Source organism: Coptis chinensis, chromosome 4 (genome assembly GCF_015680905.1).
Source record: "Coptis chinensis isolate HL-2020 chromosome 4, ASM1568090v1, whole genome shotgun sequence".
Taxonomy (NCBI): Eukaryota; Viridiplantae; Streptophyta; class Magnoliopsida; order Ranunculales; family Ranunculaceae; genus Coptis; species Coptis chinensis.
Genome location: NC_141459.1, coordinates 28,259,166 through 28,286,537, shown reverse-complemented (window position 1 = coordinate 28,286,537; position 27,372 = coordinate 28,259,166). Strand labels below are relative to the sequence as shown.

The following is a 27,372-nucleotide window of genomic DNA, read 5'->3' as shown; positions in this document are numbered from 1 at the left end:
CAATTCCAAAAGTAAAAAAAAAAAAAACTTCCACGTGACACTCCCAATATCGCGTGACACTACTAATGTCACAGCTATTCTGGTGGGAAAAAAAAACCCGACAATCCTACTATCATGCGACATTGGTAATGTCGTGCCACATCCGAAACCGCAAATTTGCCTTCCACAGATGCGGCTAGACAGTTGATGCCTCCACCTAGAGATGGTTTATTCCGAATGGTGGGGGTAAATTTGCGATTAATGCCTCCACCTAGAGATGCTCTAAAAACTGCAAAAGAAGCAACAATATTGTCACAGTACCATTGTGCTATCTCAATCCCATTCAAGATGTTGACAGCTCTGCTGAGTGAGTCAGAACGCACAGTGAGTTTCTTGTACCCTCTATCAATGGCTGCCTTTAAACTTTCCACTATAGCTCTCAATTCTTGGCCAATAATAGATTTCTTAGCCACGCCACCCCTTTTTTTTTATAATATTATACACGTACACCATCTCACTAAAAACAAGATTTATTGTCTTACGAAACAAAATATATATGTTGAGGGCAGTTGAGATTATCTCACCCCTTTTCCAAACTAGTGTGTCCCACCTAAGTTTTATGACCACCTCATGACATGGTATCAGAGCTTAATTGGTTACAAAAAACAAAACAGGCCTCGAATTGAAGGGTTTAACATGGTATCAATCAATAAGATCGAGCTTTAATTTAGTTATGGGAGGTCTCGAGTTCAAGTCGCTCTAGGTGTAGGTGTTGAAAGTTTGGCCAAATTGTCCCTACAAGTTTGAGCTTTTAGAGTACGCAACTTGACAGACATACTTGATATCTGAATTAAAGTCTCATAGTAGTGAGGAGTTTGCACGTGTGCAACTCACAAGGAACAATGCATGGTGCATGCTTACCATTGATGTAAACATAATTATGAAATCATAATTCCTTATACCAAATAGAACATTTATATGTATCCAGCATCTGTTATATATATATATATATATATAAGTGTTGAGGGTGCTGTAAAATTGTGGAGTTATATCCAATAATCAGCTGATTTGTTTTGGATGTTTAACCACTGAATTTTCTTGTTAAGTACAAATTAAAACGCATGTTGGTGTGGAAAGTCAGTGAAGGCATGGACCATAATTGTGGGATCAGATGATGGAATAGTACATACATTAAAATACTTCTCTTCTCTTTGATTGCTAAGTACATGATTGTATGCAATATATGATAACATGTGGGTATGAGAGAGAGGGAGAGAGCTATCATTTCCCTTGGAGCTTTTTTGAGAGCCTTGGGGTCAAAGGTATTGATATTTTAGTCATGGATTAGAGGAAGAAGTATAATCATATCCCTGTAATTGCAGCAAGTGCAAAGATAAATTTCTTGAGAGAGAGAGAGAGCTTCCTTTCTTTGTTTCTTTTCAAGTCTACTTTAAGCAGAGACATTAAAGAGTAAAGAAGAAACTGAGTACAAAAGTTGCTAAAAGCAAGAGGGTTGTGAGTGCACCTGAACTCTTAGTCTGAATAAAGTGATAGATTCCAGTAGCTTAGTTAAATTTTAATTACACATCTTGGGATTGTCAAGCCTTACTTTAAAGAAATCATCATCATGGAGTCTGCAAATCTCCATCACCAACAACAGCTCCACCAAGAGCAGTTCGTTGAGTCTTCTTCTTTATCAACCCCATCTTTTTATGGTTCTTCTGGGGACAACAACTCTTGGAACCCTAATCTCATTTCGTAAGTGTAACTACCCTTACTCATACACTAAACACTACCAAAAATCTTTCTTCTTCACGCTATTTAATTGTTTTCCAAAGCAGTGATGTAGCTGGCAACTCAAATATTCTTTATTCTTGACAATTTGGATTCTACCAACTGTTTTCTAGTTCTTTCAATGATATGGCGGATTCACCGTTTAGTACCATGCCTCAAGAAGGATTCTACTTGTTTTATTTATATTTAGGCATGTTTGTTTTCTGTTACGACTTAGGGATGTTTGTTCTACTTGGAATTTAGCTGGTTCCTTAATTATCACCAATGCAACCCAACATATGGATATTCTTTCATAGGATTTGCAAGTTAATTATGTGGGCTCATTGAGAATTAGGGACTATATTACTCTGTATCAAACCAGTGAGAACTTAATTTCTTGTGATGTTTGATCAACCCTCTCACAAATAAAAGTCTAAACGACCTTGCTAGATCACTACTGTTGTCATTTTATCTTATAAAAAACATCTAATTTTCATTAGGGTTTGTGCATGTATGCTACTTATTCATTGTAATGATCAGTTGTATTCTCTCTGGAAATCTGTATCTTGTTTATAATTGTGTGATGCCTGAACTGCTTATGCAGGAATGCTGGTGACTTGAATCTAAATGTCAATGGATTTCTTTCAAACTCAAGGGGTTCGAGGCAAAACAACGTTAATTATCTAGTTCCTCCTTCTATTAACACTTCCATGATTCAAGACTTGGGTTATCATCATTGGATTAGTAGTACAGGTAACTTTACCAATCAGTCAGCTCATGAGCTACACCTTGCAAGAATCAAAGAAGAGCTATCAGAATCACCACACAGATTTAGTGAAACGATTAATTGCTTGTCGTCTAATCCAGAAGAATTCCATCTACCATCCACAAGCTATATCAAAGAGCGCCGAGATTTAAATGATTTAAGCGAAAAGATCTTACTCAAAACCTTCTCTTCTGGTTGTCAACTGAATGATCTTCAAGATGGAACACTGTACTCTAATTCTCAAAGTAGCGTTAGAGGTACAGCTACATCTACTAGGGGGAACTTCAGTCAGATTTTTCCAAGTGCTAATGTATCAACCACCAATTCGCCGTTTTCAAGCATGAACATGCAAGTTTTAGATCTCTTAACATCTACAAAATCTGGTGGGGGATTCGGCCAACTTAGGCATAATAATCTTGGCCTATTCAAAGAAACTCCATCTTTCGATCTTGACCATATGAAAGAATCAAGTCACTGGTTGACAAGCAGCTCCAATAAAGTGGGTATTCTCTTCTTCTTCATTATGTAGTCGGAATTATAATAGCTAAGCTAGTTACTTGTTTACAATTTCTCTGGACAATTTTTGGATAACCTACTAATATGGCAAGCATATAAATGGCAAACATACTAATAAGGTTCACGGTTTGTGTCAAGGAAAAGAAATGCTAAAATCATTTTTCTACCAACTTATTGCACTAAAAAGCTAGTGTCCTTTGCTCTTCTTTTTCTTTCCACATGAATGTACGTCTTCTTGGCCTGGTAACCTTGTTTATATCCAACATGCACTTTTCTTCTTTAAGTTGTTCTAATATTTTGTTTCTGTTCATAATTCTAATACCATGGGCAACTCTTAGTCAAATGATTTGACTGATTTTAATTTACTTTTTGACTTGCATAGGTATCTTCCTTTGCGAATGAAGTTACAGAAACAAAAAGATCAAGTAGTGTTATGGAACCAAAAGCATCTAATACAGCATCCAAGAAACCTCGATTTGAGTCGCGCGCATCCTTAGCACCTTTTAAGGTCGGAAAGTTTATAATAACCTGGGATTTAGAGTTTAAAACGCATTAAAAGCTTCAAATTAATTAAGCTTAACATATATATCATATTGAGTACGCTATCACATTCTCATTTATGTTGTTATGTACATGTGATACCAACCAGGTTAGAAAGGAAAAGCTAGGTGACAGAATTGCAGCTCTACAGCAGTTGGTGGCTCCATTTGGCAAGGTAGAACTCTTTTTCTTCTTTCTTTTAGTTTTCGTAGTTGCAGATATACATTGGTCTTAATTAGCGATATTAGTGATCACATATAGTATCATTATGATCGATCAAGATTGCCATTGTCAAAGTAGTAGTCAATTCTTTTATAGATGGTGAACCGGCGCGGGTATCATATCTTGTTCTTTTTCTTAGGTTCCATCTAAAACCTTTCATCCTTGCACATACTTTTTGAAGCCTAATCGTCATACTGATCGACCGTCCTTATTTTTGGTGTTAACATTTGTTAATATAAATATTCATGTCGAGGAATCAATGTGAATCTACTTAAAACCTCTTTAGCAGTGAACCATTTTATTTAAAAATAAATAAATAAAATATAAATATAAAAGGGATTCGTGAGTGAAAAAACAGTTTCATATATGGCGCTGGACCTTCAATACACCAGTCTGAACATCAAGTATCATGAGACTAAACTCAACATATATGGTTTCAAGATAATGAAGTACTGTACTATATACAAGATTTTACCCTCGGAAAAATGAGAAATGTTAGGGAGCATACTTGTTATTTTTCGTGATTAAAAAAATTGTAGTATTAACATAGAAGCTCATATGTGGTTTACCTTAAACGTATCCAGACTGACACTGCCTCCGTACTTATGGAGGCCATTGGATACATAAAATTCCTTCAGGACCAAGTCGAGGTATGTTTTCTTGTCTTTTCTCTTTTTGCAGTTAAATATAATTCTTTGCGCTCTATTCTTCTCCTTGCTTTCTGTGCGAGTCTTCTATTGTTTATGATTGATGGTAGAAGCGTGCCTCTAAGAATCCTGACGACTTCTGTAGTTGTCCACCACAAACTCACCATCAGATTCTTGTTTCTCTCGAATTTAAGATGGTCCTTCTCTAGAGTCTACGGGCACCCCGTTGAACAGGCCAACAGAAATTGACCCCCCGCACACACACTGCTTAGATTTGATTCCAGCCACTGATAGATTTGGACAGGGTATATCCGGATTTTGCAATGGGATTATTTCCAGCCCGGCGTAAATCATAAGGGCGCAGGCACTAGTTAAAAATTAACCCTATAGGTATAACCGGTGTGGGTTTGTCTTAACTCTCTAAATATTTCAAAAAAACAAAAAAAACTATCAAATTTTCATTGGCATCAATCTTTTCTGTGTAAAATTTGTATTTTGCCAACACAGTACCGGTAACGAGATATTGAACTTTATGGCCCTTGTAGAGTGAAAACTGAATGTAAACATTTGATGTACTTGTGGAATAACAACTGTTGTTTCTCAATTATATTGGACTCTAAAATGGTTTAGCAATGTGAGTTATTGAGAATTTTTTTTGCTTATAAGACTCTCATTCACAGATGTGAAAGAAGACCCCATGTTTCGAAAAACAAAAAACTTAAACAACAAACGGGAGCAAAAAGAATTATTTTTTTTTTTCTCCATGTCTAAGTCTTTGACATCTGGGAACAAGAAATGAGGCTCAACCTCTTGGTTCTAACTCGGTTGAGTATAAACTCTCTCCCATCGATCCATATCACATAGCCTTCCTATTATTTAGGTCTCGTTAAATAACCTATCTTTTCCAAAAAAGAAATAAAATATGGTCTGTTTTTATTTCCCATTTTATCTTATTTCTTTTTTATCCTTTTGGGATTGAAAATTTCCGGACTATATGTAAATGTATTTTTACACAGTCATATATATATAAAAAAAACTATATTTGCATAGTCATTAGAACTATAAAAACTTAAATTTACATAGTAACTTTTGGGATTGAAAATTTTCCGACACCTGACAGAATATATATAAATGTATTTTTACATAGTCATATATATGTAAAACTATATTTATATAGTTATTGAGCTATGAAAATTTAAATTTACATAGTAATTTTTGGGATTGAAAATTTTCCGATAACACCTGACAGAATATAAATTAAAATTTTCCTATGAAAAAAATTTTATATAAAAATTTAAATTTAAATAGGTTAAGAAGACGGTAATTTTTTATTGTCATATGTAAATACAAATTTGCATAGGATGACGTCTGCCCGGTTTTAAGTAAAGATTAATGACGTCGGCCCGGTTTTCTTTAAATTCAAAATAAAAATTTAGAGTTCACAGGGATATTTTGGTCTATTTTGGTTTTGATGTTATGTTTTAAATAATAGAGAGTTTTATACATTTGTTTGTGCAACCATTTAAGTATCAGGGAGATTAAATCCGTTGTCTGCATCTGGGAATGAGAATATTGTGAAAAATAAAAACCTCCGAGTTCTCTGTAACGAGTTAAATGTTATTGGCATGCAGACACTAAGCGTGCCTTATATGAAGTCATTGTGCAACAATTCAGCAAGATCCATTCACAAGGTATGTATGAAAATTGTCTCTTTTGTATTCTTTTTCCAATTCTTTATAGAAAAGATAATATCACTAAGTAGCAACAAAAGAACTTCTGATCATCTATTCATCTGATTCGTACAAAACTACCTTAACTACGTACAAATTCGGTGAAATTGTCTTAGAATGTAATCTACGGAAAATTACCCCAAAAAAAATTAATCTACTGAAGTTTCATGCACACGTGTTAGCCAGTACGTAGGGGATGCACAATAAGTTGGGCCAAGCAAATCTACAGATTGGGCCTAGTTCCCTAATATTTTGTGGGTCACATTGTGTTTGTGCGAGTGTGTTTACAAAAGGCCCATTTAAATCTGATTATATTTAAAGCAAAATCAAACAACTCTCAACTCAAGTAAACACAATGAAATACAGAATCTCATGTTTAATTGATTCTTTTTCCTGACCTTTTCTTTCAGCTTGTTTAACTAATTTTGCTAACAACTACAGAATCTAAAGGAGGGTGATGATGAAGACACGAAGCGAGATCTCAGGAGTAGAGGGCTTTGCCTGGTACCAATGTCATGCATCTCCTACATCGCCAGTGACAATATTGGTGGTTGGCTAGGGTCTGATTATGGTGGAAGAACCTAATAGCTACAGCTATTTACACAGATAAATTCACCGAAGTTAGGAAACATAATTCCCTAGATTCCTGGAAAATGTATTGGTGGAGCAAATTTGGTCATCTTCTACTAATTTAAGGGTGGACCAAGTTTGATCCATTAGTTAATGATGATCTCTGTAAGATTAATATATGTCGTAAGCACTTTGTTTATCAATAACTAGAGCCAATGCATGATGCTCTGTGTGTTTCAAAAGAAAGAGAAACTAAAATTTACTAGGTAGGTAGACATGCATCAGATTTCAAAAGATCAGATGAGCTACGGTAATTTAATTTGTAAATGTTGTTAGATTGAAATGAGAAACCAACACGTACAGATAAATAATCTCGTGTGGCTAGGAACCTGTGACAGAATATTGGACAACCAAACAACTTACAGACTGATCGCGTACAAGCAATGCATTATACATCCATAGAGTATAGACTATATCGCCTGAACACGGGAAACTAGTACTGATGTTTTCATAAAGGAGGGGAGAACCAACAGAACCTCCTTTCCCTTGGGCCTTGAACATTCTATATTTCTATTATTGAATAAAACAAAAAAAACCCAACAAATTTAATTGAGGTTTTTTTTTTTGGTAAAGAATCCAGAGGATATATGATTCGTGCATGCATGTGCCAGCACTGCCACGAGCTGGTGCAATTTGATCCACTGGCCGAGCTACACTGGAGGTGGAATGGAGATATTATTTGTTTTTGGTAAAGAAGATGTTCGAAATTCCACAATCAACTTTTGCATTTTGGAAGTTTTAGTAGGGATGCTAAATAGTTCCAGGTTTTTTTGGACAAAGTATAACTAATACATTTTAACACGTTTATTTAGCAAGTATTTTCAACATGTTAATTAATGAATTAATTCGGTAAAATAGAAAGATGAGAGAGATAATGGTACAAAAATTACAGTCTTGATTTTTTTGGAAGTGTGAGAAGGAGAGAGACGGTGTTGTTTTTGTAAAGGTGCATTTTAGTGCTTCCTTTACATACACAGGGAGGGGGAGAACGGATTAGATTATGGTTGAGACCGAAGTTCTGAGTTCAGTGCCGAGGAGATTATCGAAATTTATTTTTAAACTGCCTAACGTATCTTCTCTAAATTCTAGGAGGAGAAAAGAATCAGGTCTGGCGTAGTTCATATGGAGAGTATTTATAGGTGATCCAAGTGTATCCTCACCAACAATGTGTAAAAGGATAATACGGATGTATGGTCAAGATTGTGGGCGTGAGAGCGTGTGTTTATAGGTCTCATTGTAATGATAGGGATTAGTAGCCCGGCTTAGTAACTGCGGCAATGGTCGAGTCGGCGTTGGCGGCAGATGATTTCGCGACGTGTAGATTCTTTCGTGATTGCTTCTAGAAGATAAGATGAATCACGTTGTATCGGTTTTTGTATGACCTGTCCCAAAACTTAACCGTTATGGAGCGATCTCCAAAAGCCCTTTGTTGATCGTGGCGCGAGCCGGTGACATAGGTTGGCGAGGTGTATCAGAGATTGGTGTGGTATTTCCACCATGCTGAGCACGTGCTTGATATTCTTAAAGGAGAATATCACTCACTTACACAACCCCCTCTCAGTAGGTCGCGTTGCTCATTGAAGTGAGTTGTTGAGAGAAACTATTAGCGCAGCGTGGAGCATGGCGTAAACAGGCGATCAAACCGTGGAATTGGAAATACCCCGTGGGGATCGCTCCGTACTATCTGGTGATTTGATGGACGAAACATCTGACATGTGGACGACATGTGAGCGGATCTGAGCAGTTGCAGAGAAAACGTGCCGCCCCATTTTTCGGGATTTGAAAAGACAAGACAGCTTGTTGAAAGCCGTGTGCAGCTAGGGTTAGGGTGCCATCATAACGCCTTAGGGAACTGGAGGGTGGTTATACAAAAACTACTGCCCGGCTCTCGAAACACCATTTTGTTGCCGCTCTGCGAAAAAACCTCCCCTACACTCGGTTTGTTTAGGTTAGTTTTACGCTATTGTTGAACTTCTGCTCCTTGTTACGCTCTTGTTCTTAGATATTAAGTTGTTAGGTCGTTTGTTTAGCTGTTTGTGGCTAAAATTGTGAGAGACAAGAGAAAAAATGTCTGACTCAGATGATACGCGATCTAATGAAGTTCGCGAAGTTTCTCTTGGTTGGGATGAGGAAGAAGAAGAAAGAAAGGAAGAGTCGGTTAATGCGGGGTGAGTGAGGGTGGTGATGAAGATGAGGCAATTAAGGAGGCTGGAAGTGGGGAAGATGAGGCTCGATCTGCATCTGTGGTTGCTGAAGCTAGCACTTTAGGTTGCTGTGAGAGGTCGTCTTCTAGCGTACAAAATTAGCCCGCCTAGAGTGGTGTAAACGATCCATGCTTTGAGGCGTTCCCCTATTTAAGGGAAAGATATGGGGTAACCGTAAGCGGTCTGGAGATCCATGAGCCCGATCAGAACGCTCTGGTCTATAGTGATAGGTACACCCCACCGAACTATGGGGTTATAATCTGTGAGGGACAGCTGAAGGCGTACTTAACGATACCATTCTCAAAGCTGGTTTGTGAGTTCTTGAACCGCTGTGGCAAAGTGCCTGTTCAATTTGTAGGTAGCACGTGGCGGTTGTTCAATGTGTTTGACCTGTTGAACGCCAGCGGTGAATACCGGATAGAGATCACTGACATTATTGAGCATTTCTCATTAAAGTGATCTCGATTAACTAACTTTAAAGTGATCAGCCGGTAATTAGGGAATGTCACTGCAAACCCAAAGCTAAGCTGCCGGCGTGCGGATGGTGTGAGTAACGAGTCTTGGGATAAAAGACCGTTGCTGCTTGTTGGAAACTACTATGTGAGTAGGTTCAATGTGGAAAATAAAATATGCGACTTTACTGGTGGGTACCAGTACACTATCTGAGAATCTTGATCTTGCGTTGGTTGATTTTGTACTGATATTACTATTTCGTTGTTTGTGCAGATCTCGCTCTAGAAAGGCAGACGAGCCAAAAGGTGATTGAGAAGTTCGCTAGGTTGACTCGAGCTAAGAAACAAGCGAAACTTCCGGAAGTTGCGCATTTCTTTAAAGAACGGGGAGGACCCGCGATTAGAGATAAGAGGGAAGTGCAAAAGAACAGGGCGCGGGATAAGGTGAGTGGGAAAGCATCGAGGAAGTCTGTGATGGATAAACGTAAGAGTGATTTGGTGACGAGGGAAGATAAGAATCGAGGTCTTGGGGTGAAGCGACTGACTTTGGAGGTGCCGAGTGCGTCTGGGTGCAGGTTGGGGCGGTCAAGAGGGCGCCGTTCGATTTGGATGACGTTCTCTTTGAAATCCCTGAGCCTCGCTTGCCGACGAGGAAGGGTAACGATCCAGAGTCTCGACCTTCCAAGGTCGCGAGGGTAGCTGAGACCGCTCTGGGGGTGGTGAAGGGCTAACCGGGGGGAGGGTGGCTCATAGCTCGAGGGCGAGGCCGATGCCCGACTTCAGCGTTCTGGGTGAGGAGACCACGGAGGTCGCTCCTACCAGGGTTGCTAGAGATACTTCGGAAAGATGAAGGGGAAGGCTGGTATGAAAGAGACTGGTAAAGGGCACTCCAGTGGTGGGAAAGACGAGCTGGAGCGTAATCTGATGTATGTGGATGAGGTGTCTGGCAAAAAGCGCTATGTGAAGAGGTCAGACTGTAGCTACAAATCCGCACCCATTCTTTGCTTTTTCTTTGGAGGAAATGAATATTTGGGACGGTGATAGGAAAGACCTGGATTCGAAGGAGCTGGAGTCGAATATGAAGGGGATGGATAAAGCGTTGTGCATGGTGAGTAGCTCTTGTGCTATGAATTGTCTGCTTTATAGTGCTTTATGTTATTGCTTGATGCTAACGTGATATACTGTGCGAGTTGTCGCAGCTGATTGCTGGGTATCAGAAATTGAAGATGGCGGCCCAGATCGCTGAGCTGGAAAAAATAGAGGTCGAGTCGCTGATGGACGAGCTCACGACTCTTCAAGCAGTGGCACAGTCGGAGAAGAAAGAGTTGGATGTTTTGAAGACGGAACGGACGATGCTGATGTTGGAAAAGACGTCAGCTGTCAATGAGTCGGTCGGGCTGAGGCATGAAGTAGATGACCTGAAGAAGAAGAAGGTAGCGACCGCGAATGCTTATGCTGAAAGGTGTAAAATTACCGCGCTGCAGGTGAAGGACGCCTATCTTACTATCCGTGCTGAGATAGAGGAGCTGGAGAAGAAATATTATGATCTGCAAGAGGAACAGAATGTGGGGCTCTGGGCGATCGTGGAGGCGAGCCGCTCGAAGATGTGAGTATTGTTCCTGATGTTGTGCTTCCTTCGTCTACTGATGCGGTGATTAAATAGCCTCCAGTGTAGCACGAACTACACAATAACAACACATTTGTGACACTAACCATTTTTGAATTGTGACGGCATATTGGCATCAAAAATGTTGTGACGGTAATTTGGCGTCAGCAATTGATGAAAATTCGTCAGAAAAATACTAAAATTTAATTGATTTAATTCTGAAATTTATTCTAAAACAAACCCACGCCTAGTTGGCGTCAGAACTAAGGCACGTGTTATGTCACACACCTTCAAAGGGCAGCTCTCATAAATTTGTAACAAAGTTATATCGATCTCGTCTCCTCCATTTTTTGAAGAAGAACAAGAAACCCAAACCTCCCCCCACCAAAACTTCTTCTTCATCTTCTTTTAAAGCTGTGACACTTCTCTATTGGCGAAGAGTCTTAATCACATCCATAATTACTGGTTCGATATGTCCAGATCTCTCTCTCTCTCGCTCTCTCTCTCTTTGAATTTTGAAACCCCTAATTTCAAAACCCTCAATTTCTTTGAAATTAAAAACAATGGTCGTTCAATTTGGTTATTATTTTTATTAATTGAATGTTCTCATAAATTAATTTTGGGGTTTAATGTCAATTTCAAGCTTCACTTGATTTGGAGTTTCGCACAACAGTGACAAGGTTTAATCATATTGGCGGAACTTCAGTTCTCGTAAATCTGTTATATTCTTTAGAACATCATTTCGATGATTCTGTATGTTAGATGATTTGGAAATCACAAATGACTCTAATTCTTAACGCTTCATTATATTTTGTATTTAAATGAGTGGTGAATGATACTTTTTATGTGGATAGAAACTCAATAACTTAGACCAAGACTCAGTTCCCACGTCATCCCAATTAATCTTTCATATTTCAGTCCTTATTCCATCACACCTTGGAACAAATTAATTGGATTCATCAAAACCCACCTTTATTGACTCTCGTATCTAAAATCTAGAAGACTTAAACAAATTAATACATCTCTATCAGTAGCCTCTGGCCACCCCAGCTCCACTTGTAGTATACGTCCACACTTGGCTTGTGATTGGAGGGTTATCTTCTTATATTTTGTTTATGTAGACGTGAGTATATTATATAATGTTATCTCTCCGGTGAAGAATCTAGTGCCATATCTCATTTAGGTTAGAGAACTCACTTTTTGGTGATTTTTTACTCTGACAGCGCCCAGTTTTAAGGATGATAAATTTGATTTGGTGTCGTGATGTAAATTCCTAGCAGAAAATGCTTGTAAAAAAAATGAGAAGAAGAAGTGTGTGGGCTCTGTTTGATGGGGGTGGCAACCTTATGGCATTTTTTTGGCTAATATGTTGAATTTTGTTGTCGGTGTATATAGTTCAAAAGTGGCAGTTCTCATTCGGTTCTGAGGAGTTTGGAAATGAAATTAAATGTTTTTAGGATTACTAGTAGTACTAAAACAGTTCAAGTGACTGGTGCTGTTAGGTCTCCAAAGAAAGCTTCATCACCGAGAACTAGAAGTGGTAATTTAGAATGCAGGTGATTTTGCTTGGACTCAGGCTTTTTAAATTTGTGGTTTACTGATTATCATATGTTCTTTTAGCTTTATATAAATATGAAATAACTTATAATGTGTTGTTTTATAAACAATGAACGCTTGCTTAGATGGTTATAATGCATGTCTTCAATGTGACATTGGGCGTGGCCGCGGTTTAGTTGCTCGTGGGTGTGGCAAGTTTTTGAAGTTTTTTCTCAAGTTTCCAATCATATTTTTGTTTTCAGGTGTTCCATGAAGGATTAGGTATCACGTTGCCTTATGTGAGAGGAATCTAGCTTTCTTTGTGGTAATCCTGGATGTCCTTGGCTATGTAGCAAGTGTTTCGAATTCTATAACACCTAGGCTGATTTCGATTAGTGCTTGGCATTGTTGTGTTAATGAAAAATCACTGATTTCCTGCTGCCACCACTAGTGTATGCTGCTGCCACATTCCTCTTTGGTTTCCCTTATATGGTCTTAATAGCTATTTTCTTCATTTAAAATATGTAGCATGTGTTCCGTTTGTACATCTGTTGTGAAGGTGTTGTCCCTCCCTTGCAAGCAGGGTGATGTCCCTCCCTTGTCGGTTGTGCGCTCATATCGTCAAATGAAGCATTTCAATTACAATGCACTGATTTGTACTGCAAGCCTTGTTTAACTTACTTTGTGAGCACGAATTGAGCGTGTTCATTTTCTAATGAATATCTATATAATCTTTTGCAGCCTCTTATTTAATCAAATGCAACACTTTCTGAAACAATAGGCTAGGTAGTTGTTACACAACTATTGGCGCCACTACAATCCAACAGAAGCAAGCGAGTACTTAAGTAGGTCTACCATAATTCACAGGTCCATGCTGCTCATGGTGGGTTTGTGCCAACCTTTGGCCATAGATATAGTCAGGTTAGATTCTTGTAAAATTTATTTTCTCTATGCATGATCATGAGTATAGTTTGTATGTAATGTCTAGGCTTAATTGGTCTTTGAGTTGATCTATTGCATTCAATTCTTGTCATGTTTGCTTTGGTTGAAACCCCCCTTTTTCTGTTTTAACCCTTAAATTTGATGGTTGAAAGTCGGACACAATATGTTTATGTGACTTTCTTTCTTTCTTTGTTTCTTGTGCAGCTTTTGATTTTTTTTAGTGGAGAAACATAAAGGTTTCCGCTGGAGTGCTCGGAGTTGCCACTACTATATGGGTTATCTTAGACTTGCTTTAGTTCCATTTTCTGACTCTGGTGTGCAGTGTGCCATTGTTTGTGACTATCTCTGCTCTTATTCCTCTATTCAAATGCCACCAGCTTTATCAATAAGTATGCAATTGTTTCACTCAAACTAATTGTTTGGATTTAGTTTTTATATTCTTCATGAATATGCACTAATTTTGTATATCTGTAATTGTCGTAATTAGGCCTCCACCTCAAATCCCCAATGTTCATCTTCTTGAAAAACCTATTAATTGTGCGCTTTCTGTGTTATGCGATATTGCTTTTGGACGAGATCTGAAGAAGTTTCTTTCTGTAAGTTGACTTCTCCATGTTGATTGTCTTGTTTAGACATGTATAATTGTATACTTTCCTTGTCTAAAAGTGGGTTCTCCTTCTTTAAGTTTGTCAAACTGAAGTGTGTGCACTTAATTGCAAGGGTGTCGTACTGTTAGGTAACTCATATGCTCAAGTCTTACTTGGGAAGGTAGAACATTTTGCACAAGTAGCTGCAATATTTGGAGATCAAAATTTTCAGAAACGTGTTCGAATACAACATGTTATTGCTTATTCCATATATGTTTTATTTTTCTCCACTCTTGTTGGTAGTCACCGTTATAATCATCAAATCGAATGTTCAAATTCTATCTATTCCATTAGAAAAGACACGTATAAGAGTATGTTATCTTATGTTAATTTCATGCTTAGTTTGCCACCTATTACTTTTGTCTTGTATGCAACCACCTCCGTCTAGTAATGAATGGGGATAGATCTGGAAAATGGGATCCTTTTATTTATGATGGGGGCACCATTTTATCTACTTGGTCTAGGAACAATGAAAGCAAGGAGTAAAATGCCTTTATTGATGAATTCATTAATCTTACCAAGGAGGACACTAATTAAGTCTTTATCTTCCAAAACAAAGGCTTTAACTTCTACTCTTTATATTTTTATTTTTACACTATATTCTATTATCATTGTTGATTACACCTATCGCTATTGTATAGGTTTTAAATTTGGGAATGAATTTTGATGTATGTGGTAGTTTAGTCCTTGTCTTTTGTGAATATTGTAGTTGAAACTATTGGGCCCGATATTTTGAAATTATTAGTTCTTTACAATTTTGTGATTTTATGCATGTAATCAATTACTTTGTGATCCTTCGAACCTTGTGATATTATTCTATTGATCGCTATTGTTGTTTCTTTTTCTTTGGACGCTTGTAAAGTTTGGTGAATTACTTTCATTGTTTATTTTTTGGTAGTCGTTTTGAGGAAAGTCATTTACCAATTTTTCTTTATTGTGTAGGGTTTTGGAGGCGATGAACTCTTTATCGCTTTATTGGATTATAAGTTGGTGGAATGAGCTTTCTTGCTACAACAACTTAGATATTGTTTGAGATACTTTTGTAGTTAGAAAAGTATGTATTAAACAATTTGTGTAAGTGTGTAAATATTTACAAATTTGAGAGTTATTATTTGGTAATTTTAATTTGAGTTATAGTGAAATTTTAATTGTTGAATGTATACTAGTATTTTGTTGAGTGGATTTTTTAAAAAATTAGTTGTCTCTTGGCCGGTTCTACATGGTGAAAGACTTATTGTAGGGTGTATGTTATTCATTTAGTGATATATATACTTAGTCAAATTTTGGTGATGGTTATTACTAAGATTTTTCTTGTGTATAATTGTTTGTCAAGTCTTAATTATATTATGTGTTTGGGGTTTATGTGTTTGTATTTATGCAGGTGATTTCAGGGGAGGGAATATAAATATTAGGAAGAAAATCAAAAACAATTTTTTTTTTAAATAAATAATAATTTGTGGCCTTTTGAGTTAGTAAAACATTTTTAAAAAAGACAAATTTATAATTCTTGTGATGCTTGAGGTGTTAATTTGTTTTGGCGCCAAGTTATAGCGCCAATTTTTTGGGCGATTCGAAAGTTCAATAGTGACGGCAATACACCATCAGTAATGCAAATTTAGTGACGGAGTACAGGCGTTAGTAATACATATTTAGTGACGGCGTATAGGCATCAGTAAATATGTCAATTGTGACGGCATACAGGCGTCACAAATATTTCTGACACCAACACAGACGCCTAAATTCCAACTCCTCGTAGGCGTCATAAAAAATAATTATGACGCCTCCTAGCCGTCACAAAAGTGTTATTTTGTTGTAGTGACTGGATACGACCGTGACTAATGCAGTTGTAGCGACCTCTGGTGACCCGGGCTCGTCACAAGTTTTGGATGCTCTTTTTAGTGAAAGTTTTGACAATGTTGTTTAAAGATGGTCGTATAAACTTGTGTTTGTATGTGGCCTTTGGCCTGAAACAATAGAGCTGGTTTCCTGGGGTAACTTGGCAGTTCGTCTTTCTTTATGTTTGGGACAACAATGAACTACTTGACTTCCTTGAATGTATTGGGGAGTTCAAGTAGCGATAACTGAGGGCTAACAGGGCTGGATTTCCTAAGTAAACTCAACAGCTCGGTTAGTCGGCGAACTGAGGTTGTACTGTAGTCGTCAGTTCGCTCATTTGCGTGTATGGGAAGCGTGCTGCTAACTTTGTTCAATTATCTTTGTGTAATATATGTATGATTGCATTGTGTGGACGTGTGACGGTTGTTGTGATTGGTTGTGAGAGTGATATAGGTTACTTGACATGTGCATTTGTTGATCTATCTTGCTTGTTATTTGATTTAAGCGTTGTAGACTGCATTTATCTTGAGGATGCTTGGAGCATTCTATAAGCTATAGTCACTTGAGCTACAGTGCGTGCTTGGCATGTATATGAATATGAGCGGTCGGGAGATATGAAATGATGGCTGCCAGGTGGCCTGCCGTTTGGCGTCTCGATGCCATTATGACTTGCCTTGGGAAGAGACGTTTCTTGGGCATAAATAGAACTGTTTCGAGAACCGAAAGAATATTTGCTCGTCTCTTTCCTCAAGTTGCTCTGCTCTCTTAGACGGTGTTGGCTTCCTTCCTTTCCTCTTACCGATCATCACCAGTGCGTGTTTGTGTTGCTTGGTTCGTTGTTTGTCCTAGTAAACTTTGTTTGCGTACTGGCTCGCTGATGCTTGAATGTGTTTGTAGATTTGAAAATGGCTAGACGTAGTGCCAAGAGTGTTGGTGGTAGTGAGGGGGCGAGGGAAACTTCTCCCCTCGTGATGGAGGAGATGGCATTCCGGCCTCACCCTCTTGGGAACCACGGTAAGCATAAAGCTGATGATTCTGACGCTAGGAAAGGCAAGCGTGCAAAGGTCGCGGGAGGTGGGCGACCTGGGGGGGTCGTGTTCAGGTCTCCAAGTCGTGGAGGGGGCGACGATCTAGAGCAAGATCACCATGCTGCGTCTGGCAGCTCGTCCCTGCATCGTGGTGATGTGGGGAGCTGCTTCTACTACGTTGGTCGTACGGGGAAGAAGCGCATGGTGAAGCGTTCTGATTGTAGCTTCCACTCGGCCTCTATAGTGAGCTGCTTCCTGGAAGGGATAGTGCTCGATGGTGATAAAGCCGAACTAGAGAGTGAAAGTTTGGAGATGACCCTGAAGACTGATAAACGATAAATTTGAATAATCTACCTACGAAATGAACGATGAACTCAAAACGTAAGTAAACTAAACTTATCTTATGGTGCTTATCAACTTATCAAAGATTTCTACTCTCAATCCTATGAGATATAGTGGAGTAGAGTGATTCGTTCCACTCCTAGTCCTTCCGCATGCTTGTTATCACGTATAATTACTCTACTTAAGGTCTAATGAGAGATTTACGAAAAGGGCAACTAGACTACGATGCAACTACCCACAAGATGCACTAGTCAACTATTAGGACAACTAAGGGAATGCTACGTTGATTCTATGATAAGGAGTTTAGGGGGATTGATTCCACCTTAACTTCGACTTAATCTATTAACGACGAATGCGTTGGATGATCGAATGAAGCGCTGGCTTGCCAACAATTTGGTTCTTCCTAATCCCTAATTACACATGGCATTCCTACCAATTCATAACTAACATGTGAGCGATTAAACCCATTCTCATGGTGAACTAATCGTTTCTAGAGTGGAAAGGAAATTACGATGATTCTAACGATAGTCGGAATCAAGCTTTCATCAGTCTTCTCAACCCCCTCTAATGGAGGTTTAGCCGAGAATCATTACGCAATCATTTCCGATTTCATTTAAACTAAACATGATATAAAGAATTGAAATTTACTAATCTAAATTAAACAATAATTAAAATCTAATTAATAGCTAAGAATTGAATAACAAGTAATAAATGAATCAGATCTAACACAAATGTAAATGACAAGAATCGAAATTTAACAACTAGCTATTTTATTAATCAAACTAATTAAGAGTAATGATTCTAATAGTTTAATCTAAAACAAGAATTGGATTGAAATTAAACTTAATTAAAACAATTAAATAAAAACTAGATCTAGAAGCTACTTTAATGCCTACTTTTTACTCTAACCTATCTACCATTAACTATCTACCATTAACAAAGAGCTAAGCTTTTGTTTTTATACTTTCAGATCCAAAAATCGTGCATGGGCTTGGAGCCATGTTTTGGGCCAGAGAATCAGGCCCAAAACCCAATTCTTTCAGTCCAAAAAGGCCTCTTCAGTTGCAGTTGGCTTGAACAGACTTTTCGTCCACTTTTGCTCCTCTGATTGGATCACAGCTTAGACCATTGGAAAGCTCTTTCGAGGCGGTCGTTTTGACATAAGGTAGGCCCCATTTCGAGGTCCGAGTCCAAAGATATGGCCGGAAGTTCTCACGACTTTGTGTCTTTGTTTACGCCCGCGTCGACTTTTCAGCTTTTGACGGGCTTTAGAAAAGGCTTTGTCTTCTTGAATCTTGGCCTTTAATCACGAAACTCCTTAGTAACCGACCTTTGCTCCTTTATCTCGCTAAAGTGGCACATTTCAAAGACATAATGGACTTTGAAGCTTGAAATGCATAAAAACCGAATCAGTGTTAACTCTTAATTATTACTCACATAATTGGTCTAAAAGTATGTACATTCTGAGGGTTAAAACTACAGTTTTGGGCTCTTATCAAACCACCCCAAACAGCATTTTGCTTGTCCTCAAGCAAAGATGAGAAATTAGAATAAGTGACCAAAAATGGAGTTCTAACTACTCTCGTTTATTTGAGTCGCATTGCATTGACCATATGCAACAAGGCCTTAAACCACTAGGAATTCCCTAGTGGACCGAGTTATAACCTCGTGAGAGTTTTCGGTGAAGGTACTCACAAACTTCATCTATACTACAGCGACTAAGAAATAAAACTATTGTTTCCTTATTCATGCTCTAAATTATCTATACCTCTCATTAGCAATGCATATAGAGTAATCAAGTCGAAACCTAAGCTAATATATGCATAATAATCAATCATCTACAATAAACATATATACAATGAGTAATACCATGAAATGCCTAGCGAGGTTAGTTTCGGAAACTTGGAGCAATGATCCTTAAGTAGGTTCTCACAATAATAGTCAAGATACAACACTCTGATTTTTTCCACTCAAGTTTTATTACTAAATACAAGTCTTGTGATGGGCACACTTTACCTTACAATCTCAATGACAACAAAGGAAGCGAGTCGATCAAACACATCGCCACTTTACTATCACACTAACCTATTCCTAATTGAGCTAGAGGTCTTTATTAGGTGTTGCTTGGGGATTAGGAGATGGTTTAAGAAGGAAAGAAATGGATATTCAAAAAGGACAAGTCTGAGATAATAGAGTTTTCATATTATGTAACTTAGAGAAAACCTTGTTATTTTCTTTTGCTTCTATACTTTGTTTCCATCCTTAGCCATATATATATATTTTTTTTCTTTGGCTTTTGACTCCTTTTATTCTATTTTTTTTTTTTGGAGTTTTTATTTTATTTCTATTTTTATTTTTATTTTCTTTGGATGGAAACTTCTTTTCTTTATTTTCTGAAGCAATTAACTAACTTTTGTTTACACAGGTTTTTCTTTTCTTCTTTCTTCCTTATTCTATTATCAGACTTATCTAAATTGGGTAGGTTGATTTTTTTTTTTTTTTTATTTTGTTTTGTTTTGTAACAGGGTAAAGGATTTGTGGTTTATGAAAGGGCTAATGAAAGGCTCAGTGGGGTGACTAGCGGACAATATTTCATAGGTTTGAATTTCTGGCTACATCGATCCAAAGAGGGCCTAAATTCTCGCTTAGGATATGGCATAGTGATCAAGCAAGTGGACGTGTGATTTCTCTATCCGGATTTTACTTCTCCCTTGTGTTATTTCTCAAATATTTCGCTCATATAAGGCTTTAGGCTATATTCTCACGAGATTTGTAGAATAAGTACTCTAGCCTAGATTTCAGAAACTTACTGCTAACAATCATAGATACTTATGTAATATATTTATAGATAGATGCAAAGATTATTACCTACATATTAACCTATGTTTCTAAAAATTATTATGATGCAAAAGCTACGTGAGATTTCTAGATTGTTAAGAGCATAGAGAAGGAAAACAATACCACTATTCCTAAGTGTATAGCATGAACTTATTTATTTATATTTTTTGAATTTTTAAAATTTTAACTAGAAAACAAATGCATATTAACTCTATCTATATATCTAACGGATGCCTTAATTACACGTGTTTCTATGCCCCCAAACAAGAAGCATGTTTTGTCTTCAAAGCATTGTAAATAAAGAGGGTAAGAAAAATATCATTAAAGCGTGTGAAATTCAGGGAACATCCATGAAAACAAAGTTAGAGCGTACTAATAAAGGAAATAAAACCGACGCGAACTCTATCACGAGTTCTACCCATTATGGGGTTAAGAAGAATGAAATTGCTTGGGACATAGCGGACACTAACTAGAATGAAAACTTACCTTATCTCGGCATTACTCATCATCTTCCTCATCCTCTTCTTCCATAAAGAAGTGAAGTTCCTTTTCGTCTGCCATGCCATGATAATTTGCGGGCTTCCCGCCATTTATCATCTATTATTGCTAACCTATTAAGAGCGGCAGTGCCGACGGGTGTAGGGTGCAACTGATGAGGTTGTATCCTCCACCCTTGCCAAGTCATTACGCGGAAAGATCGAATAATACTATTGGTGGGGTAGATGCGAGCGGTGTAGACCGTAATCCAATCCATAAAAGCGTGTACAAAAAGCGGGGAAAGAAACATAGCATAATACGGGAAACTAGAACGGGCATAAGAAGGAACTTATGCCTCATGCTATGGGATCGAGCTAAACTAGACATCAAGGTTCGGGGAAGGTCATGACACACATACGTCCGTGGCTAAAGCAAGGAAAGCGGCTGCAAGTGGCATCATTCACGTAAGAAAACGCCATTCCCTAAAATGTTTAGCATGATCCAAAACATAACAGTTCCTATGTTCATGGACGGGGCTACCAAAAGCGGCGTTATAGTCCCCCTTGGTCCTCGATCACGGAAAATGCCGCCCCATAACGACTCATGCAAAACTCATAAGTGTAGACATACATATTATCTACCCAATAGCACCATGGGTCTTGTATTTTTGGGCATAGCAAGTCCAAGAACAAATGCTAGCAAGAACACGGTAATTTCCATTGGTTCATTATCAATGTTGATGGAGAACACTTGTTCTCCATCCGGTCTTTCAAAGAAAATGCAGTTATCGTAAAAATAAGATGCTAGTGTTGGAGAATAAAGTGCATCCGGTCTTACCATAAGCGGCTCCCGAACTAACGTATGTGATCGCCACAAAACCAAGCACCATAAGTAGTGCTTTGGAACAAATCTTCGAAAAGACTGTTCGGTATCAATGTTGGAGATGTCATCTCAAAATTACGCTCTAGAATAGCTGCGAATGATCCGGATACTACCCAAAAAAACCGGAAATTTTCTCGGTCCACGAAAGTCGTATGCCGAGCGCTCGATAGAAGCGAGTCGCCTCGAGTATTTGAAATTTCCAGTGTTTGGCGAATTGGTCGCTTCGGCAGGCGCAAGTGCACTCGACAAAAATGTGAAAAAATATACAGAGGCCGAAGTCGCTTCCCTGTAGAAGCGAGTGCTTCGGAGTTCTTGAAACTTCGGAAAATGAGCGACACGGGAATCGTAGGAATTGAAAGGTGAGTGATGGAGTTTAGGTGTAGTGTGAGTTGTGAGTGTAGAATGTATGAAATTTATATAGGTTTTAAGTTGCTAAAACGGATTGGGAAGTTACCAAAACTAATTACGGCAGTTTACGGAAATCCTAAAATTTCCAAACCCGAAAACGGAAACAACTCATTATCTTGATTCTAATTCAAACCTAGTATCTTTTAGGTTGAATTTATGATAGAATCTACCTATTTAATCTAGATTTCATCCTACCCTTATACTTATTCCTGGATATGCCTAAACGGCCATATTTTCACCTTGTCTCCGCAATAAATTCTAACACGAGGGTTATCTAAAAATCATGCTGAAATAGATAAAACCACCCCCAAACAAGTTGGGAAGGTGGGATCAATATTAAACAACCACGCATACTAAAAATAACCCATTATATTAAAATTTTCATTCGAAGTACATTTCACTACAAAAAAATCAAATTACGGACATAAAACTTACATTAAAATAAATAACAATAATGAAACTACAATTAAATATAAAACATCAACCGATGCTATCCCTAACTACTCGGGGTGGCGGAGGGCACATGGTCGGAGATCTGCTCACGGGCTCTCGATGGGGGCGGACCATTAGATCGCTTGACGGCGGCTTCGTGCCTCGATGGTGTGTCCTCAAAAGGAGAGTCCCCGTGAGGTGGGAATCGTGTAAGCATCTCTTCCCTTCGGGCGCCGAGCTTCTAGCTCGACCATCATCTGTTCCCACCTCCTCGTCCTCTCTCTGGTGCGGACCTTGAAGTTATGATGCATCGTTGCTGTTGAGTCGAGGTCTTCGCGAGATAGTGTTGAGCTTAACGCGATGCCCACGATGAATCACAGCCATCGTTACGCATCGACCCGACACCTCTCCAAGGCATCATCCGCGATCAAAACACGTCAAATCCTCCTCATGTTCAGAGGCATTACGATTTCCTCCGGCCTCCTCGGCATTCTCCTCTCCACCAGCCTCTTCTTCTTCTTCTCTATCTATCAGCCAACCTCCACACTCGTTGGACACACTCCTATAGATCGCGGGGTTACGGTGTAGGGTGATGTAAGTCCTATCGGTTATGCGAGTATGCCTCAACTTCAACATAATCTTGGTTATCAACCACGGGGAGAGGGGGCAACGGACTTTCCTACTCCCCTAATCATGCTAAGTAAAACTCCAAGATCTGAACTCATACTTCGCTCCCGGAGTATCCATAAGATGTGGAAGGCGATTCGGGCCGATGTCGTGACCTTCTCCTTCCCGGGGCGTTAGACCAATCCATCGAGCGCGGCCGGTGGTTGGTCCTAAGGGAAGCTTGTCGAATACAATGCGATCTCGCATTGTAGTCCCTCCAATAAGCTGTCTCGTTCATCAATGGCTCTACCCCATTATGTTGGGACTCTGGGGTGACATCGGATGAATTCTAGGCGGAATGCCTAGAATCTCTCCAACAACCGATCGTCACTTCCTTCCTCCACTTCGCCACCACAACAAAATCCTAGTCCCTTCCAACTCCCTCGTATTGTAGAACCGTCGACTAAGTCCTTGTGGTAATAGGCTTCAGTCAAAGTACCACAAGCTATTCGATCTCGGCCCGATCATTTAAATCACCAGAGAAGCGGTCGCGAAGTGGTCGCCCGATAAAAGCTTGCTCCGCAAAATTCGGCGTTGTTGAGCCATTGGAAGTTTGGAATGTAGTGGGGGTTTAAATGGGATGTGGTGGTGGGATTTAAATCGACCAACTGAAGCAAACAACGGTGGTGGTGGTGGAGTGGTAACGGCAGCACCAAAATTTGGAGTTTTCGGTGGTTTTGGTGATGTAAATCGGTGGGGTTGTGGTGGGAAGCTTTTAGGTTAGATTAGAAATCGATTTGAATTGGGGGCGTGGGTTAATTTAGGTTTTCTTTTATTTATTTTTTTTTTGTTTGTTTGAAGCTGTTGGGCGTTAATGGCGGTATGGAGAAGAAGATCGATTGTTGGCTAAGGTAAGGGCGTCGGTCGTGAATGTAATGCAATGGTGAGGTGTGATTTTCGTCTCCGCCCAAGCCCAAATCAAAATTGCCGCTTCATTACAGGTCCGATTTTTACGAATGAGATATGGAAATGATCAGGAGAGAATTTCCAATCCAATGATCCATAAAACACTCTATTTCGACCGTGGATGACATATAAGATAGTGGAAAATGCCTCGAAGTGCGTGCATGGCGACGTTATCGCGAACAATTGGACTCTAAAATCATGGATTATGTCAACCCGAATCGTTATATAAGCGGCCTAAGCAACTGTAATGGGACATAAAACATTAGGGGCCGGAACACGAACCCCACCCCCAAACAAATTTTTACAATGAAGCTTAGAAAATTTGTTTTAGCGATGGGTCTTTTAAAGTCGATTCCCAAGACTTCCTATATTACTATGTTTATTCTTTTAATATATATATATATATATATATATATATATATATATATATATATTTAATTTTAAAAAGAAAACAATAAACAAGAAAGACATAATTCACCCCATAGAAATATGACTCAAAATCGAGAAAACATACAAGAGTGGAAAGCGTGAATTATGTTTAAGCGTGAACTTAGGTTCGGTACTTACAGCCACACACTCCATAGAGAGGGCCCGGTTACCTTAATGGTGCACTCACCAATATATGGAAATGAAAGGAAATGCACCAAACACAAAAGTTAAGTCATTTATAGTCAGATACTCGAGACTTTATCTAAACGTATGTATGAACATGCAGTTTACCATATATCAACAACCGAAATAATTGTGGATCATTCCATAAATAAATATCACAGAAAACATATCCAAACACAATCAAGCACCAATATTTCCTATGACGCAACCTAGTGAAATGAAAGCGAAGTCGGATAACCCTATTACGTAACCTAGCATGCACCTTCTTTTCATTTTTGAATGAGTGGGTGTTCTAGTAAATAAGTGTGGAAAAGTGAATGGTTGTGGAGAATATGGTGGATATGGATAAGTTGTAGAAAAGACGACCTGTAAACAATGAGGATGTGGTTTTAGCACAAAACTCATTCATTGTGTGTGTAGGACTGTCTCAAGTATGAAAATGAAGGTGTCAAATGGGTTGTCCTTACCAAGTATTTGTTTACTAGGTGGATTTAAAATTATAGAGCCACGGGGAGAAACAAAAGGATCGAGTGCAAACTCGAGATTCCTTTCAAAGGGTGGAAGGAGGGAAGTCGAGGTGGATGTTGTGCAAAGTAGTTCTTGATAGGGTGAATCATCACCTGCTCTAAGAAACTCATCGAATTGCTCATCTAGATTGGTCATATCCTCGTTACTATTATAGTCCTCTACATCTTTGAGAAAGTCATCTATCTCATCCTCATCCGTAAATATGTGTATCGACTAGTGTAGGGATGGAAATGTTGAGTCCGAACTTCCAAAGGAAAGAAATTTGGGCATATGATTATCCGGGAACGTGTTGTTGAAATAATCTCGAGCAAAGCTCTCGATCATGCTAACCTCTCCATCCATAGATGAATCGGGTAACTGTGTCTTTGTTTTAAAAACATTGACTTCAACAGCAAGATGGCAAAAAGACATGGACATTGAACCATCGCGGCAATTAATGGCGCATTGGCGGTTGCGAAAAATGGCGCTACTAAGATGATCGGGACCCAGTCGTTAACGACTTCTCGTATCGAGGATGACAAAATCAACCCGGATAGTAAAATCCTGAATTTTTACTATAACATTTTCGGCGACACTTCGCACCCTTAGGATACTTAATAGACCCGATCGCTAATTGCAACGTCATTTTAGTGGGTTGCATCTCGTCTAGACCTATTTGTCTATACAAGTAAAAGCGGGGGGAGTAAGTTGACACTAGCCCCCAAGTCTAATAACGCGGTCGTTGTATAGGAATCTCCTAAGGTGCATTATCTGATGAGGGCGACGGGGTCCTTGTACTTAACAATTTCATTATGTTGGATAAAGTTGGGAATTATTCGTTAAAAGGCGTCTTTTGGTATATTGGTCTTACGCCTAGTAGTACACAATTCCTTAAGAAACTTAGCATGGTGTGGTAGCTTTTTATAGCTTCGAGGAAGGGAAGGTTTATAGTTAGATTCTTGAAAACATCCTTAATCTCCTCATAATTTGTATCCCTAGTTAACATGGCTAATTTTTGTGGAAGCGGTGGTTTTTGTCTATATTTAGCAATGGTATTACGGATGTTTAACCGTGGCTTCTGTTTCTTAGGTTTTGTTGTAATCGGTACCTCTACGGTGGTAGGCTCTTTAGGTTTCTATTTGGTATCTAGTAATATAGTAGGTGTAGGGCCCTCATGGTGGGGTAACTATAGGCATAGTTACTTTGTTATCAACCACTCTGCCAGAACGGAGAGTGGCGATGGCCCTTAGCTCACCTATATTTTCATACTCATTACTAGTATTATCGGTTACCTCAAAGACTGTATTTGTTGTTTTAGGATTAGGTATTTCGTGACTGGCAATACACCTTTGGGTTGGGCTTTATCTTGAGCCAACCGTTGTTTGGTTAAATTATTAACGGATTGTAGAAGTTTGTTGGTTAGATTGAGCCATGGTTTGGAAAAGTTTTTGGCTCACTTGTATGAAGGTGTCAAGGCGGTCGGTTGTGTGGGTGTAGTAGTCACGGGTGGTGTGACTGGAACTATTTCACGTGAATTATTTATGGGTGGATTTTGATAGTTATTATTTACCGGAACGATACCTCTATTAGCATTATAATTATTATAATTACCTTGACTTTGTGCTTGACCTTGTCGAGGTTGCGCTTGGTTGTTATAATTATTAAAATTACCCTGACCCTGTCCTTGTCGTAGTGGGGCTTAGTTAAAGCTGTGCGTAGGCCTAACATATTGATTATTGTACCCTTGAGGTGTGACGTGTTGGTTATTTCTCCAACCGAAGTTGGGATTTTGTCTCCAAGGGGCGTTAGGTTCACTATTAATGGAACAAGCATGTTCATAGGTAATAGGACAGTGTGAGTCGGGATGCTCAGGGCTCCAACAGAAACTACATGGATTTGAATTTACATTCATGACGGGGATAGGCTTTTGTTGAACAGAAATGGCCTCTACCTTTTTAGTGAGTGATTCGATTAGAGTTTTAAGCTCGGAATCGTGTTTAATTTCAAACATACCGGCCTTTAACTGTATTAGAAGAACTAGCGAGCGGTGGATATCATCACTACCCCGGTTGTTATTTCGCCTAGTTTGATCCTCTAAAAATTTATAAGCCTCGAGGCTCCTTTGCTTAAGAAACTACCCCATTCATTATGTCTAGGACTTCTTTATGGTGGTGTAGAAGTCCTTTGAAAAAGGCACGAACTAACGTGTCTTTCGCTAAAGTTATGATGTGGACACTCTATAAGGAGA

At 38.7% G+C, this 27,372-nt stretch overlaps 1 protein-coding gene and 1 long non-coding RNA gene across 5 annotated transcripts; both read left to right on the top strand.

Annotated features, from left to right (window-relative positions):
• The first annotated feature begins 1,193 nt into the window (after positions 1–1,193).
• LOC147503030 (basic helix-loop-helix (bHLH) DNA-binding superfamily protein) lies at positions 1,194–6,989 on the top strand. Of its 3 annotated transcripts, none has more exons than XM_086607851.1 (7): positions 1,194–1,301; positions 2,357–3,017; positions 3,417–3,542; positions 3,684–3,749; positions 4,381–4,446; positions 6,075–6,134; positions 6,615–6,989. In XM_086607851.1, the coding sequence occupies exons 2-7, from the start codon at positions 2,463–2,465 to the stop codon at positions 6,756–6,758; spliced, it is 1,017 nt and encodes a 338-aa protein (XP_086463977.1). In that variant the 5' UTR covers positions 1,194–1,301; positions 2,357–2,462; the 3' UTR covers positions 6,759–6,989. The 3 variants fall into 3 exon arrangements, with proteins under 3 accessions (XP_086463977.1, XP_086463976.1, XP_086463975.1); XM_086607850.1 differs by lacking the exon at positions 1,194–1,301 and adding an exon at positions 1,340–1,494; XM_086607849.1 differs by lacking the exon at positions 1,194–1,301 and adding an exon at positions 1,354–1,737.
• Positions 6,990–12,919: 5,930 nt separating this feature from the next.
• On the top strand, positions 12,920–15,367 carry LOC147503029 (uncharacterized). 2 transcript variants are annotated; one of them, XR_015220108.1, is made up of 4 exons: positions 12,920–13,285; positions 13,383–13,522; positions 13,748–13,932; positions 14,031–15,367. It is a non-coding gene; the product is annotated as an uncharacterized LOC147503029 (long non-coding RNA). The 2 variants fall into 2 exon arrangements; XR_015220107.1 differs by having other exon boundaries at positions 12,920–13,522.
• The last annotated feature ends 12,005 nt before the right edge of the window (positions 15,368–27,372 follow it).

Excerpts from the sequence above, each read along its gene's own strand:
- LOC147503030 (XM_086607849.1), top strand. The coding sequence starts at position 1,607 with ATGGAGTCTGCAAATCTCCATCACCAACAACAGCTCCACCAAGAGCAG. Across the intron at positions 4,447-6,074 it reads TCCTTCAGGACCAAGTCGAG|ACACTAAGCGTGCCTTATAT; the intron begins GTATGTTTTCTT and ends ATTGGCATGCAG. Across the intron at positions 6,135-6,614 it reads CAGCAAGATCCATTCACAAG|AATCTAAAGGAGGGTGATGA; the intron begins GTATGTATGAAA and ends TAACAACTACAG.